This window comes from Neolamprologus brichardi, chromosome 23 (genome assembly GCF_056152115.1).
Source record: "Neolamprologus brichardi isolate AB-2024 chromosome 23, ASM5615211v1, whole genome shotgun sequence".
Taxonomy (NCBI): Eukaryota; Metazoa; Chordata; class Actinopteri; order Cichliformes; family Cichlidae; genus Neolamprologus; species Neolamprologus brichardi.
Genome location: NC_142125.1, coordinates 3,446,823 through 3,462,381, shown reverse-complemented (window position 1 = coordinate 3,462,381; position 15,559 = coordinate 3,446,823). Strand labels below are relative to the sequence as shown.

Below are 15,559 nucleotides of genomic sequence, written 5' to 3'. Positions count from 1 at the left end.
GTAATACAGTAACATTAAGGTAAATTCTATTTTCCCTCACCTCACTCTTTCTTATTGCATAAAGGTGTTTGCTTCCGGGGTCGGGCCCTCCGGAGTTGCCATTGGTGAGGTTTACCTTCCGTGATTGGCTAATATTTTCTAAACTGTGGAACTTTCCCACCGCTACCACTACCCGCGTTGAACTGTGAGACAAGGAGACTCCCGCAGCAGAAAACAGCGACAAAACAACAAATTATATATGACGTAATACCTCGATAATGTCACCATCACCCTATGAAACGTCTGTGCTCGTCTCTGCTTCTCTACGCTTCTTGAAACCACAACTTTTAGAACAAGTCTGCCTTTGGCTAGCTGTGCTGCACGCGACAGAACAAAGTTGCCATCCATCATCTCCAATCAAACGCTGATCCGGCGTTTCCCGCAGTGCTGATTGGTTAATTTACGATTAGGGCGGGCGCATTCTTGCTGTCCGCCAGGCAGCAGTGACTTCAGTATTTTGCCGCGAGGAGCTCGTGGGACAGATGAAACCCTCACCTGGAGCTAGACGGTCGTCCACAGGTAGGCTGCACGTCTCTCCAGCTGTGTAATTGTGTGTCTGCATGAACTGCGTTAGTGTTGATGCTAGCCTGGTGGTACATTCCCTATGTACTCCCCAAATTTTAGTACTTAGCGTGTGGCTGGTCCACTATTGAGAGATGAGTAATGGGTAAATGAATCAAACCCTCCTTAAGACCCACTGAGAATTACACTAGCATTTTAACTTTAGTTATTTTTTTATTCTTACCTTGCAGTGCACCTGTTTAGACAAAGGCTGTCCAACCGTTATGAAAAGCCTGAAAGCAAAATTTAAAAAGATTGAGGTAAGAGCCATCTGTTGTGTGGCATCTTGAGTTTTACAGGTGGGTATGTTTTAAAGGAGCACACCTGTCTGATATGCTGCTTCAAGTTATTTGGTTTTTAAATGAATGTTAAGGTGTTGAACTGGACTGTGTTATGTAGTCATTTATACAGTCCCAGGTTGCTTTCTGTGTGTATGTGTAATGGGGGGCAGTGGGATTTGGTGTCACTGAGCAGCAGGAAGGCAGGACTGTCCCCAGACTGCAGCTGTAACCAGAGATCTCAGGTAGCCCTCAATTATTCACATGTACCTGCACACACAAATAGCTCCTATTATCCTGCTGTTATCCTTTTTCACATGAAAGCTGTTTAAAATGTTAACTTTTTAAATAAGAACCAACAGAGAATTATAGCAATCCTCTACTCGATGCAGTGTGGTGGATTCAAACTGATAGGTTGCACTGAAAGTTGCTGGTTTATCTAACTAGACTACTTGTGTTAGCATTTTCATGGTGGTGACGCTTTTAGAACAATTATAGGCTTTTCTTTGTGCTGTATCACCCTGACTTAGTGGCAATGAAGGTTACCTCTTTAGGTGAGACTGTGTGGAGTATAACTTAACACTCCAAGAGGCCAGATAGGTAAAATGGCTAGTTCGGGCTGTCCTGTTGTTGTGGTTTGTACCTATTTGTGTTTGTGTGTCTTGGTTTCCCCCCGTTCCCTATAAATGACGTCCCAAACCTGCAGAGCAGCGTGCAGCTTATCCAGCTCCCTTTTCCCGTTTTTGCTGAGTCCTCACATCGCACAGGCCCTACTCTGAAGCTGCAGAGGCACAGATCTGTGACGCTGACGTCAAGGGGTACTGTTGGAAGACCTGGCAAAAAAAAAAAAAACTAATGAAGAAAAGAAATGAGGTGGCTATAGAGAGGAAGGCACAAGAGAAAATGTTAGGTTAGAGAAAGGAGGGCAGTGAGGAAAGGAGGGAGAGTGTGTGGTGCAGTGGATAGACTGTTACGATTCTGCTAGCAGCTGGAGCAGGACGAAAGGATGTTGTTTTAAATGCGGAGAGGGAGGACAGAAAATAGCTGTGTTATGTGTACATGCGTCACAGTTTATGTGTGACAGTCCTTCGTTTTCACCGGAGGTATGATTTCACGAGAGCATAAATTGTCTGGTAGGTAGAGCTTTGCTGTGTTTTTGCTCTGACCTCTAAAGGGTAGCTTAAAGAAACTCAGGAGTAGCTGATTTTTTTTCTCGATCATTTGGAGTGTGTTTGTATTGTTATGAAGCCAGGTGGCAGTGTGTATTGTCTGATAGGAAACACAGCAGTGGCTTCGTATACTGTAGCTGCATTTAGTTGTGCGTGACACCCTGTTAGCAGCATGGATCCTCAACAGCCTGTTTATAGCCTGATGAAGAGGTTCTGTCCTTGTTTCAGCCTGCTACCGCTGCCAGTAGGTATCAAATAGAAATACAAGTGATTTTTTTTTGCCTCCGTAGTTTATAATTTTAAGTTATTTTGCATAAACTATAAAATTGTTGTGCTCTGTTGTCTTTGTTGTGTTTTTCTTTTCTTTACTGGATCATTATCACTAGTTGTCCATTCTAACTGCTCCATATTTCTCAGTCATCTGTTGTGTTGAATGGCAAGAGAAGTGGTACGGTATCAGTTTTCGTGGTGACCTGTTCTCTGTTTTGGCCCCCTCAGAGTCAGGACTGGAGTAAGAGTGATGAAAGGCTCTTGCAGGCTGTGGAGCAGAATGAACCCGATAAAGTCTCAGCTCTCATTGTCAAAAAAGGTCTCTGTCCTACCAAGCTGGATGCTGAGGGCAAGTCGGCGTAAGTTGAGTCCCTAAGTTTGCTGTGCCTTCAACTCTGTTGAAAATTTGTAGCCAGGTAGTACCAGGAAGTCAACCAGTTCAAATGAACTCTACCATTTATGCCAAGAAGAGTGGTCAAATATCAGCTGTGCCAGAAACTTACCAACAGTTACCAAAAAGTGCACCTTAGACAATTAAAACTGTCCAAAGAAATCCTTAAAAACCTTAAATTACCGTCACATTCGTGCCCATAATTAGGGAATGTCAATCTATGACCACAAGTGTAAATAAAACTAGAATCTTGAGCTGAAACTTAACCGATGAGAAGGATCACTAATTGTGACATTTTGCAATAGAAATACAGATATAAAAGCCATTTTTATTTTTATCCTCTCACCTGTAAGATGTGGTGGCATGTCCTGTTTCTCCTGACAGGTTTCACCTCTCTGCATCCCGAGGCCGGCTAGATTGTCTGGAGGTTATCATCTCTCATGGTGCAGACATCAGCGTCACTGATGGGGCTGGTGAGGGATTTTATTAAACAGAAACATAGTTCCTGTAAACCACAGGGCTGTTTATAAAATACCTGTAACTGTCTAACTGCAGGCTTCAGCGCCCTTCATCTTGCAGCCAAAAATGGCCAGTCTGAGTGCTTAAAGAGACTGTTACAGGTAAAAGAAAAACCCAACAATGACACCATAGCTAATCAATTAATTATTGAAATCATTAATAAAAATAATAGCCATTATTTTAAATATTTATCCGGTTACCAATGATGCGTGCTTGTTTCCTCTAACAGGAAAGAATGGCGGTAGACTGCACGGACAGCATTGGAAGGACACCACTCCATCTTGCAGGTCACTGTTACAGCATAAAATTATTACACCAGTTTATTTAATTCTGTAACAGTTTGCTTATTACAAGATTTTATTGATCGTTCTGTTTAGAAATTCAGTTGAATTTAATCACGTCATTGCAAAACGTACTATATGCAAACTTTTAATCGCCTGAACGCTGGTTATACTCACAGCGGTCAGTGGTTGCATGTCCTGCACTGAGACCCTGTGGGACTTTAAAGCCAATCTGGATGCCCAGGACACTGTAAGTTTGACAATTTAGCTGTTTGGTTTGCTGTCTTTGCTGACCAAAAATTAATTTTATTTTTATTTATTTTTTTCCAGGACGGGGCCACCCCTCTGATATTGGCAGCCCAGATGAGTAGAGTGGAACTGTGTGTCTTTCTATTGGGTCGAGGTGCAAATGCAAACATACAAGATAATCAAGGAAGGTAGTGAACTGTTATTGATAGTATCCCAAATATTGTTTTCCTTGCACGGCTTGGTGAGGCAGTGGTATGACTGCTTGGGCCTTCATTTCCTGTTTCTTGAAATCTTTATAGATGCAATGACTGAAGTGTCAAACAGGTTGGAATTTCACATCAATAGAAAGTGTCATGAAACCACTAGAACCCTCTAGCTGAGCTAGAACAAAAATAAAATCTCCACAGGATTACTCTCACAGCAGTCTGGGTCTGCAGAAAGGATTCCCATAGAATTACTCCAGTAGTCGAGAGATTTGGAGGGATGCAGGTCAGGATCTCCAGCTGGGGCAACAGCTTTCGGGTTGGCTTTAGATGGCCCCTTGGAGAGGATTACTAGAGAACAGTCCTCTGGTTAAAATTAACAAGGGAAAAGACACAATTTTGGCATAAAAAGAAAAACTGCAGTATTTTCTGCTTCATATTGAGTGTCCTGCAGTGTGTTTGTTTTTTGTTTTTCAAAACACATCCTGACTTTTATAACTGGAAACTTTGAACAAAATGAACCATTGCGCCCTTTTTTAGCATATTTTATTTTGCAATGATTGACATGCCAAACGAGATGCACAATATGTAAGTGAAGGCCTGGAAAGAAATAAACATTCTCTAATACTTCTGTAGTTTCTTTTTGTATTGCATTCCTCATCGTAAGTATTTTTTTATTACCTTGTAATTATATATTGTGTGGGGTCACAGGTCTGCGTTGATGCTGGCCTGTGAGAGTGACAGCGTTGAGACTGTGGAGGCTCTGCTGAGAGGTGGGGCCAACACACAGCTGGTCGACGGCCTCGAACACAAAGCTACCGACTACAGCGTAACCACAGGCAACCAACGTATCATTGAGATGCTGCAGGATGGAGTACCTTCAGGTATGAGGCCCAAGTCTGCTTTCAGTAGTGTTTGCATTTGCTTTTGTTCTAAGATCTCAAAAGACCTGTCTCAGTAGTGCAGCTCAGATAATCAATCAAATTGCTGAATGTTTGGGAATGGTGAAAACACAGCTACTCTGATCCCTACTGTAACACATGGTACACAGCGACTTTCCAGAGATAATCAGACCCAGAGTATGAGTATGGTTTGAGTTGCTGTGATGTTCCAGATCCAGACATTCTCATTGCCCTCTTTGGAAAACAACTGTAATAGAGGGAAGTGGATCAGAAGGACAGCTGGGCGTGATTGTAAAGTGGGGCTGCTTCCGCTTTTATCTCTCAACAAAGACTTTGCTGATAGGCTACATGGAAAACAGATGTTTGACTTTTTTTTGAGAAGATGAAGGAGGTAATTTGGTGTGCACATGATGCCTGGCTACATTGGTTCATAATAATTTGAGAGATTTTCATAGATTTACTACATAATACATGAATGGCACCCGTGTAAACTGCATATTAGAAAGCGATTTCAGGGCATTGTCTGCATGTTTTTCTAGCTGTTTTCTGAGTCTCTGTGCGGATGAGGTTTAAGTGCTTTAATGTTTCTTTCCCTATGCATACATAGTCTCTGAGGGCGCAGGGGAGGAGGTAATGTTGCATATTCTTGTGCTGCATCACTCCTTCCATAAATGAGATCATGGCTCACTTTGGCAATCATATTGTGCATGTTTTCCAATATGAGGTCATTGTTTTGTTTTGTGCTGCTTTCTTTTTGTTGGCTTTCTTTCTCTTTAGTTGCCGACCTTTTGTCTCATCTTGATTTTCTCCATTTTTCCCTTTTGTTTGTTTTTTAAGTTGAGTTTGATCTTTGCTTGCTTGTTATCACCCTCTCACCTCAATGCAGCCTTCCCAAACCCCCTCAGCCGCTTCATCAGTGCAAGGGGGGACTACCCCCCGCAAACGGAAAGCTCCTCCACCACCTCGGTCTCCTCTTCAGGTAGTGTAAGAAACATGTTAGTGGGCAGGAAACATTTCTCTGTTCAGTGTTGTCAGCACTTACAGTATCTCCTGTACCCTAAACATGAAGCGATATTAGTTTAAAACTTGAGATATGTTACACGTAAGATTTTCTTTTGATTGACTGTAGGAAATAAAAAGATGTGACTGAATTTTTAGTTTACAGCTCCACTTGGCACTCTGAAAAAATTAGCAGGTGTCCCTGTTCATACTAATTGTACCATCATTTCTTTGCTGAAATCTCTAAGCTACAACATTGCTTCTCAAGACATTAACTGGATTGTTGATTGATCTGTGTAATGTGATTCTCTTGATTTTTTTGCTAATCTCACAAATGCAGGGCGTGCCACCTTCCCAAAAGTCCCAGAGTTCAGCTCCTCCTGCCCACTCTCCAGAGCCCCATCAGTCCCAGTCCCCACCTCCCTCTCCCCAGCCTCAAGAAGCCCAGCAGTCACCCCAGGTTAGCGCTGTAATGTTGGTTCTTATTTGGCTTTTAAGGGTTTCTTCCTTTATCTTAACATAAAAGGCAGACTATTATTGGTTGAATTATTTTGTGTCGGGTTGTTTTTGTTTTTTGCTTGTTTTGTTTTAGGCTGAAGACGAGGAGGTGTTTGAGGAGATTCGGCGGCTGCGTCTGGAGAGAGGCCGTCTGCTCCAGAAGATCAAAGCCTTGGAGCAGCAGCAGCAGAGTGCCCTCTCTGCCTTGGAGGAGGTACTGAACAAGAGTCTCCTTAATGCTTTGCGTGCATTCCCTTATTTTGTTTAAACCTTGAGTGATTGAAATTGTACTTGAATGCAACTGCAGTGGCTAATATTATGTGTGTTTGCTCACTAGCTTTCCCAACTAAAGAAACGTCTGGAGGAGGCAGAGGCAGAGAGGGACAAACTGCTTGAGGAACTGAAAGCAGTCCATGGTATTGGGGCGAGTGACTCTGAGGACCTGGATGAAATGCTGGACTTCCCAGGTATGCGATCCAAGTATTTGTGAACGTTCCCGTCCCACACACAGAGCGTGCATGAGCCTCATGCCGGTGTCATTGCTGTGCCACTTGGGTATTCTTACATCTTTCATGTCAGGGAGTCATGCTGATTTATTTTTGTCTTTGTTTCTTTTTAACTTTCGCTCTAGAAAAGCTGCTCTCCAAGTGCTCCAGAGCCTCCCCTGCTCAGGATGAGGTCTCTTCTCAAACGGACATCGACTCAGTCAGCCCCTCTCCTGCCCCTGCAGACCCAGGAGCTGTTGCTGAGCTGCATAAACAAATAGAGGAACTTACTTCCCAGAATGCTGAACTTGTTCTGAAAGTTCAGGTCAGGCAGCATAAATGCATAAATACACAGCTAATGCATAAGTACCTACTCTCACACATGCACAGACATGTTGACTCATTAACAAAGATAAATTGGTAGTCAAAAGTGTATTAATTGGTTCCCTGGCAGGAGATGAAGATTCTGTTTCAAGAGTTGCCGAGTGTCCTTCATTCAAGCATTAGTCATGACCACTTAAACTTTGGGATGCTTCACTTTGGTGCACTAATGTACCAGGCAGTTAGTTTATTTAGGTATAAATAGACCACAGCAACATCAGATTTGCAGTAGACATGGAGGCATTTTGCAGGCGTTCTATGCTAGTTGAAGTTAATCAGAGCTTATTAGTGCTGATGGTTTTATGAAGCATTCTGTTATAGTGTGATTGTTCATTCCCCACAAGTCCAAACTCAATAAAGACTTAAATAAACTGAAGTAAAATCGAATTGAACTGGCAGTATATGCTCATGTGCTCACACTGTCACAAAAACGTGGTACTCTAACGACACTACCTGAATTTTCTGTGCACATTCTGTTGGGCTCACATATTGAAGCTAACTGAGTTTTTGTCATGTAACGGCTGTGTGAAGGCAGGAAAAGGACCCAAAGTGCTCCAAACTCCTCGACAGGCAAAAGTGTACTTCCAAAACTCAGCTTTATTGCTGGATGGCAAAACGTAACACAGCATGAATGAGGGTAGATAAGAGTAGATCGCGACACTGACAAACTGAAACACAGGGCTTAAATACACAGAGGGAGCAATCAGGGAATGGGCAACAGGAGGGAGACACAGCTGGGGCAAATCAGGCCTAACGAGACAAGGGGAAGCAAAAGCAGACGTATTAACATGAGACATGGACTTTCAAAGTAAAACAGGAAACAAAACACAGACTCACAGGCAAGCACTATAACAAAGGGAACAGAGGCGTGAGACCAGGGCAGACACAGACACTGACTGGACGTGGGGATACTGCAGACAGAAAACCAGAACACTAAAACTCTAACCAAACCCCACCCAGAGAACCTAAACTAAGAATAATTCTTAAACCCATAAAGCAACGCTAGAATATAATGAAATAACAAAATCAAAGAACCAAAAACACAAAACACTGGGTCGACGACCCCGGGGACCCTAACAGTTTTTAATAAGCTGTAGTTTCACCTGTGTTGTGTACAGATGTTGGAGATGTTCGAGAAGGATGACACAGACATGCAGACCTCCAGTTCGGACTTTGTGCCTCTCGTTCAGTATGAAACCCTGAGAAAAGAGTATGAAACCCTTCAGGAGCGCTTCTCTCAGGCCCAGGCTTCAGCAGAGGCTTCAAGTGTGGAAGAGCAGCAGTAAGCATTTATTTGAAATACTACCACTTCAAACTGGAATCACAGGAAGAGTTCCCGTTCACTGGCTCTGGCCTTTAGTCTAAAATGTGCTTGTTTACAAATTGAGTCCTCATGACTAATAAGGTTTCATGACTGCTGTTGCATCATGTGTATTATTTTTCTTTGAATATAAAACCTCATTTGTGTTGCAGCTAAGCAACAAAACACTTCAATAATACACAGAGAGAGTGTTGTCTAATTCTGAAGCAGTCACTCATTTACACCCTTGTTTGTTTAACAATAAGCTGTATGTCACTTGTTTTCATAAAGGCTAAATATTTATAATTACGTTTGGGTTTTTTTGTTTTTTGAGGACATCACCTTGTGTGCTTGTTGTTTTCTGTAATAACTAAATGTCTCACTCATATGAATCTAGCATGTTTTCCTAATTTCACTTCAAGTCTCTGTTGTTTTGCAGTGACGATGAGCGCTCTCAGGGAGGAGCTGCAGATTCAGAGAACACAGCAGCTCTGAAGGAGAAGCTGCGTGAGCTGGAGGAGCAGTTGGCCTCTTCCAAATCTGAGCTGGAGGAGCTAAAGGAGCAGATGCGTGTCGGGGTGCTTTCTGTGGAGTGTGGTATAGGGGATATTGCTGCAGCAGGTGCTGGGGCTTCAGAGGAGGGCCCGAGCCAGGAGGCAGAGCAGCTGAGAGCCAGGGTGACAGAGTTGGAGGAGGAGCTTTCTAAAAGAACGGGTGAGGCTGGGGGTCAGAGCAATTCGGACAGTGACATAATCAAACAGCTGACAGAGAAAGTAAAGGAACTCCAGGCTGCTCTGGCCCAGAAGGAGTCTACGAAAGAGGAAGAGGAGAAAGAGGAGAAAGAAGACAAAATAGATCCAGAAACAGTGAAGTGCCTACGTGACAAAGTTGCTAAGTTGGAGGCAGCCCTGGCAGAGAGCAGGTTATCAGAAAAAGATGGAGGCGGAGCAGGAGATGGAGATCAGGTCCATCGCCTTCAGGAGCGTTTGCACGAGCTGGAGGGAGAACTGAGGAAATGTGTGCCCCGCTCGGAGCTGGAGGAGGTGCAGGTGAATCTGGGACTCCAGTGTGAGCAGCTGGCAAGGGAGAGGGCGGATGTGGCTAGAAGGCTCAACGATGCCCTCCTGGAGCTGGAGAGACTCAGACCTCCACCACACGGAGAAGAGGAAGATGAAGAGGAGGAAGAGCATTCAGAGAGTTCAGAGCCCTCAGTCATATCAGGTACAACTGATAATGCGATGTCATTTTGCATGAGTAGAAAGCCATTGTATTTAGTTCACAGGTTGAGTTCACGTGTTATTATTTGTGCCTCTGTCCAATCAGAGCACTCCAGACGCTCCTTAGCAGCAGTGAGAGAAGAACTTGAAGTAGCGAGGCAGGAAGCGGCTCAGGCTCTGGATTGTCTGTGCGCCGAGCGAGAGAGCCGGGCACAGGACGCCCTGCAGCTGAAGGACACGGTGCCACTTGTGAAACACAAAGAGGCGCTGTCTGCGGTGTCAGAACAACTCGCTCAGACACTGCAGGAGCTCCAGGAAGAAAAAACCCTTCGGGGCCACGCTGAGGAGCAGGCTGCCTCACTGGAGGCTAAACTGCAGGCCATGCAGGATGCCATTCCCAAAGAGGAGCATGAGAAAGTCAAGGTCAGCAGAAATGTACAAATATGATAATAACAGATCAAAAGGTCAGTGATCAAAAGTAGCTGATAAGGCCGAGCTCTTCTTAAATATGTTAAATATAGACTCGCTTGTTGATAAATGGAAGGAAAACCATCTCCTCCACTTTTAAAGGACAGGTTCACATTCTTTCATCACCTTAACTCACATACACAATATACAGTAATAAGTTGCTGTAATTGTTCTGTAAAAAGCTAATTGTGAGTGAATCTGCCTGCAGTGAAAATTAATACATTTTATCTGAAGCATGAAACTTCAGGGCCTGAATGATGCCTCCATTTTTCCTGAAAAATCTTTAATATTAAATACAATGAATTACAAAATGGGCATTTGCAGTTTCTTTAAATTGTTTATTGAGGTATGGAGAGAAGTGAGAGCTTTTAGTTGACTTCTCCTTCTGCTTTTAATTTTATTCAGCCACAACTCTTGAACAAACAGATCCCTTGTTAATGAACCTTGCCATCTTGCATATTATTAAATGGCATATAATGATAATAATACTGATATTGAATTTCCACATTTTAGAAGTTTGTTTTAAATGCACACATGGTCAGACGGAATAAAACTCTTCAGTTAATCCCGGCTCGTCTCACAGGCAGAGCTCCAGCACGCCCTGCAGGAAAGTGAGAGCGGTGCAGCAGCAGCTCGGGATGCTCTGAGTGAGAAGGAGATGGAACTGAGAGAGCTGAAATCCCAGAAGGCTGCAGAACAGGGTCTGATTTCTAAGGAGGATCACGAGGCCCTTCGGCTCTCTTTGCAGGCTGAGATCAACGCCGTCACGGCCCGTTTCAACGATCTTACTCGGAAACACGAGAAGACCTGCACTGAGGTCTGTGTGTCTATGATATTATGTGAGACCTCAGATGTTATTGTTTGCAACAGCAGCAGTAGCCGTGGGCCTTGATGCCCTCCTGCCTGCCTTTACATTATCCTACTCCAGCGGTCCCCAACCCCCGGGCCTCGGACCGGTACCGGTCCGTGAGTCGTTTGGTACCGGGCCGCGAGAGTTGAGGCTCAGGTGTGAAATGTATAGTTTTCAAGGTTTTTATCGGTTTTCAGCGTTATTTTGTTACCGTTTTTATCGTTTACTTGGTTTTCCTGGGTCTTTCTTTTTTTCGGTACTGGTACTAGTTTTATTTTGTTGTATTTATCCGCGACACCTTAAAGCAGCGGTCTCCAACCTTTTTTGCGCCACGGACCGGTTTATGCCCGACAATATTTTCATGGACCGGCCTTTAAGGTGTCGCGGATGAATACAACAAAATAAAACTAGTACCGGTACCAAAAAAAGAAAATTTATTCATAACACACGTGAAAAGACCCAGGAAAACCGAGTAAACGATAAAAACGATAACAAAATAACACTGAAAACCGATAAAAACCCTGAAAACTATACATTTCACACCTGAGCCTCAACTCTCGTGGCCCGGTACCAAACGACTCACGGACCGGTACCGGTCCGAGGCCCGGGGGTTGGGGACCGCTGCCTTAAAGGCTGGTCCATTAAAATATTGTCGGGCATAAACCGGTCCGTGGCGCAAAAAAGGTTGGGGACCGCTGTCCCACTCCATTACTTCTGTACTTCTTTTTGCTGCAATGACCCATCCTTATGTGTACTGAGTCATGTACTAAATTTGCTTGTGCAGTACCAATTCAAAATATAACAAAACAGCAGAAAGCAATACAACTATCCTACTAATTTAAGTTTTTATTATATATTTTTGCATTTAAGTGATTTTAATTGCTGTAAAAAAATTAACTTCCCAAACGTGGGATAAATAAAGTACATCTAATCTCACTTTAGTGACACTCCAAATTGAATTTTCCTTCACATCTGCTGTTGCATTTAAATAATAAACTAAACGGTTAAATGCAGAGATTTGTTTTTATTAAGAGGCAGGATGAGACTGTTGGGATTATTTGTCTACTGCAGGTATTCCAGGTACAAAGGGAGGCACTCTTTAACAAGAGTGAGCGGCAGGTCGCAGAGTCGCAGCTCGCCACCGTTCAAAAACAACTTGCTGAACTACAAGCCCAGTCGACCCATATCCAGGAACTCCACAAAGACATCCAGGAATCGCAGAGCCTCGTGAAAGAGAAGGACCGCAAGGTGAGATGCTAGCTGTTCATGAAGTTCACGGCTGCTCTTGAAGAACAAGGTTGTGAAAAGTGATGTGTTCAATGTGTGTGCAGATAACAGAGCTGTCAAAGGAGGTGTTCCGACTGAAAGAGGCCCTGGGTGCTCTCTCGCCTCCTCTCGGAATCACCTCTTCCTCCTCATCAACCCATCACGGTAACCCTGGACAGCAAATGGCTCTGCAGAATAGGATCGCCATCCTCACTCAACAGCTCCAGGTGATCTATTAGACTCAACATGAAAATGTACTCATAAGTCTGGACGAATAAAAAGGTTTTGATTGGTTTTTCCTTCTAAATGTTTGGATAGATATAATTGATCTGAGGCCAGCAGGGAGCTTATTCAAATGAACACAACCACAATAACTGAAGTCAGCTTTTAGTGCACTTGGATCTAATTCTGGGAACAGTTAAAAGATCTACACTTGATGACTGGAAAGGCCTGACTGGGTTGTAGACAGATTTGTACTGTAATATGATAATAATGTCTTTTTTTGCAGGATTGGGAGAGAAAGCACAAACAAGTGGTGACTGTATACCGCTCACACTTACTGGCAGCTGTGCAGGTCAGTTCAGTGCACTCATATGCACAACAATTAGGACTGAAATGGAAATTTGTTGAGGATTTGTTTGCGTGTGTGTCTACTTTGGATCACACCACAGCAGTCTTTGTATAATTACATCACGTGCGTACACATTGTTGACCCTGTTGTTCGGACTTTTTAACCCTCAGCTGTAAAAGACAGAGTACTGTAGTCATCCTGCCAGGCAGGCAACGTTAACACACACGTTTATGAGTGTGATAACTCCAGAATGATGCAACATAGGAGTTTCAAACTGATACAAAGGTGTATCTACTATAAATCTCAGACAAATTTAGATCTCAGTGACCTTGACCTCAAAGTCGATGTCAAATTGATACCAAAGGTATATCTAATAGGAGCCTGAGGGGTCAGTTCAGTTGATTTATCTAGATCACAGTGATTTTTAGTGTTCAGTTCATCTGTCTTAAATGATAAAAAATAAATATAATTTAAGACAGATGAATAAATAAATAAATAGATAAAAATGTGTCTGTCATCTTTCTGAGCAAAGCATAATTTCAGACGAGGTTTTAAAGAAAAGGAACTCAAATTTCTATTTTTTTCCCAGTAGCTTCATCATATTTCTCTACCACAACAAATGTAGACATTTGTTGTTACCTTTTGGCATGCTAGCTATAATTTATTGTTCTATGTTGTTGAGCTGGCTGCATAGTTGCTTACCTTTAATGCTTTTAGCAGGTAGGAATTGTCTTCTTGATGCCTCTCTTAAAATGGGACAGTTATTGTAATGTTTAGTTGGTGGTAGAGCCAAAAATCTTTATCACGAAATACATTTGAAAATTTGCGATAACGATATAACTGACGATATAATTGACACTAGACAAAATACTTTACAACTCCACAACTTTATTAGTGCAAAAAACCCATCAATGTATTTTCACTTAAACAAGCAGCTGTTTTTTATGTGCATTAAAGTTATATAAAAATGTAACAGTGCAAATTCCTTGCTGACAGTTTAACCAAAAGCCGTTTCCAGCGGAAACTGGCCGACATATCCTCAGCATAACCATGTATAATATCCACAAAACTTAAAAAGAGGTTATACACACACAATACGGTAATATTATGTTGAAGCACAGTACGTATCACTCCGCGAGGCTCCGCCTACAATAGCCGTAATGCTCCGACAATCCATCAAGCGGTGCGGCTTCGTAGCTTAGCAAAGTCGTACTAAAACATTTGACAGATTTTCGAGCGCCGTGTACATAAAATCGTTTCGAGGTCAGTAAACACAACCAGAATTCATACACAAGGCACACGGGATTATAAGGGGCACTGTCAACTTTCAGAAAAATCAAAGGATTGATTTTAAGTGTGCCGTATTTTCCAAACAATACGGTAATAACGACGGCCCGCTAGCATGCTCTACCAAAAATAGTGCTTTGTTGTGTATCTGACGGACGAAAGCTAAAGCAGTTCCACACCACTGAAGTTGCAGCATTTTTACAAACCAGTTCTGGTTCATCCGTTTCATTCAACGATCTGCTTTCGCTCTTCTCATTCTGTGTCGCTGCCATGTGCGTATGTAAACATAGGCACAGTGCATGCGCGTTTTACCCATATTCTATCGCGATATGTCATTTTCCTATCGTTGCCCAAAATTACACCGGTATTACCGTGAATGGTATGATATAGCCCAGCCCTAGTTGGTGGTTAACATTGTTTTTCTGGAAATACAAGTATCTTAGACTGCTATTTGCAGTATCAGTTACCTTTCATTTCAAGATGGCATCATCGTCTGTCAACAGGGTCGCATGGATGAAGAGGTGCAGCATTTGCTACTCCAGATCCTGAAGATGACACACCAGGGGCACTGAAATTTAGAGCATCTGCAAGTTTCTCTCAGCTCCAGTCCCCTCTACAGGGCAGCACAGCAGCTCTATCACAGCAGCCTGTGGGACCAGTACCCAGTATAAAGCCAAATACAACTGATCTGTGGTCAGGTATAGCTGCATGCTTGTAATGTAGTAACCCAAACAACCGATAGAAAAATGGAACATGGAGTGCCTTTATTGTGTAGTATGTGAGGAGTTTATGAAAGCAGAATTTGAATGTGACAGAGTGGATATTTAGATGATACCAGACGCATTGACTTGTTTGTTTTTTTTACATAATAGTTTTAATTAAAAAAAAGAAGATAAATTCTGTGCGGTTCACTGTGTTCTTTTTAAAGTGATCCATCAAAGAGTGTCGGTTGACTGAGCACACACTGGGCTTCAGAGTCCACAGCCTATACTGCCATTCATCTGTTTTTGAGTGACTCTGGGATTAACTGTGGACCCGATACGTTAGCACACAAATATAGGATCCATTCCAGTAACCATAATATGGAGTGTGTGAGAAAAATGCATAGTAATATGTCAAATGCATATTTAAAACACAGTATGTAAGCCAGCATGCTGTTCTGGACATCCTGATCCATGACCCTCTGCAGCAGCCATACACATACATTAAAGAAGCTAGAGACACCTGAAATACGTGCATACTAGGGCTGCCACAAACGATTATTTTGATAGTCGACTAGTCACAGATTATTTTTGCGATTAGTTGACTAATCAGATCATCATCCATTGAACATAAAACTACAGCTTATTGCACCAGCAGCATCTGCTCTTATATA

At 42.7% G+C, this 15,559-nt stretch overlaps 1 protein-coding gene across 2 annotated transcripts; it reads left to right on the top strand.

Annotated features, from left to right (window-relative positions):
• Window positions 1-251: 251 nt before the first annotated feature.
• ankrd24 (ankyrin repeat domain 24) lies at window positions 252-15,065 on the top strand. Of its 2 annotated transcripts, XM_087835931.1 has the most exons (22): window positions 252-558; window positions 792-860; window positions 2,546-2,676; window positions 3,093-3,181; window positions 3,264-3,328; window positions 3,457-3,514; window positions 3,688-3,758; window positions 3,839-3,945; window positions 4,672-4,844; window positions 5,768-5,841; window positions 6,202-6,321; window positions 6,454-6,573; window positions 6,697-6,826; window positions 6,991-7,169; window positions 8,344-8,507; window positions 8,965-9,746; window positions 9,849-10,165; window positions 10,794-11,027; window positions 12,132-12,308; window positions 12,392-12,553; window positions 12,835-12,900; window positions 14,688-15,065. In XM_087835931.1, exons 2-22 carry the CDS (start codon window positions 825-827, stop codon window positions 14,754-14,756), a joined length of 3,324 nt encoding a protein of 1,107 aa, XP_087692057.1. In that variant the 5' UTR covers window positions 252-558; window positions 792-824; the 3' UTR covers window positions 14,757-15,065. The 2 variants fall into 2 exon arrangements, with proteins under 2 accessions (XP_087692057.1, XP_087692058.1); XM_087835932.1 differs by lacking the exons at window positions 252-558; window positions 792-860; window positions 5,768-5,841 and adding exons at window positions 2,211-2,291; window positions 5,470-5,490 and having other exon boundaries at window positions 6,194-6,321.
• Window positions 15,066-15,559: the final 494 nt, after the last annotated feature.

Excerpts from the sequence above, each read along its gene's own strand:
- ankrd24 (XM_087835931.1), top strand. The coding sequence starts at position 825 with ATGAAAAGCCTGAAAGCAAAATTTAAAAAGATTGAG. Across the intron at positions 861-2,545 it reads CAAAATTTAAAAAGATTGAG|AGTCAGGACTGGAGTAAGAG; the intron begins GTAAGAGCCATC and ends TGGCCCCCTCAG. Across the intron at positions 2,677-3,092 it reads GATGCTGAGGGCAAGTCGGC|GTTTCACCTCTCTGCATCCC; the intron begins GTAAGTTGAGTC and ends TTCTCCTGACAG.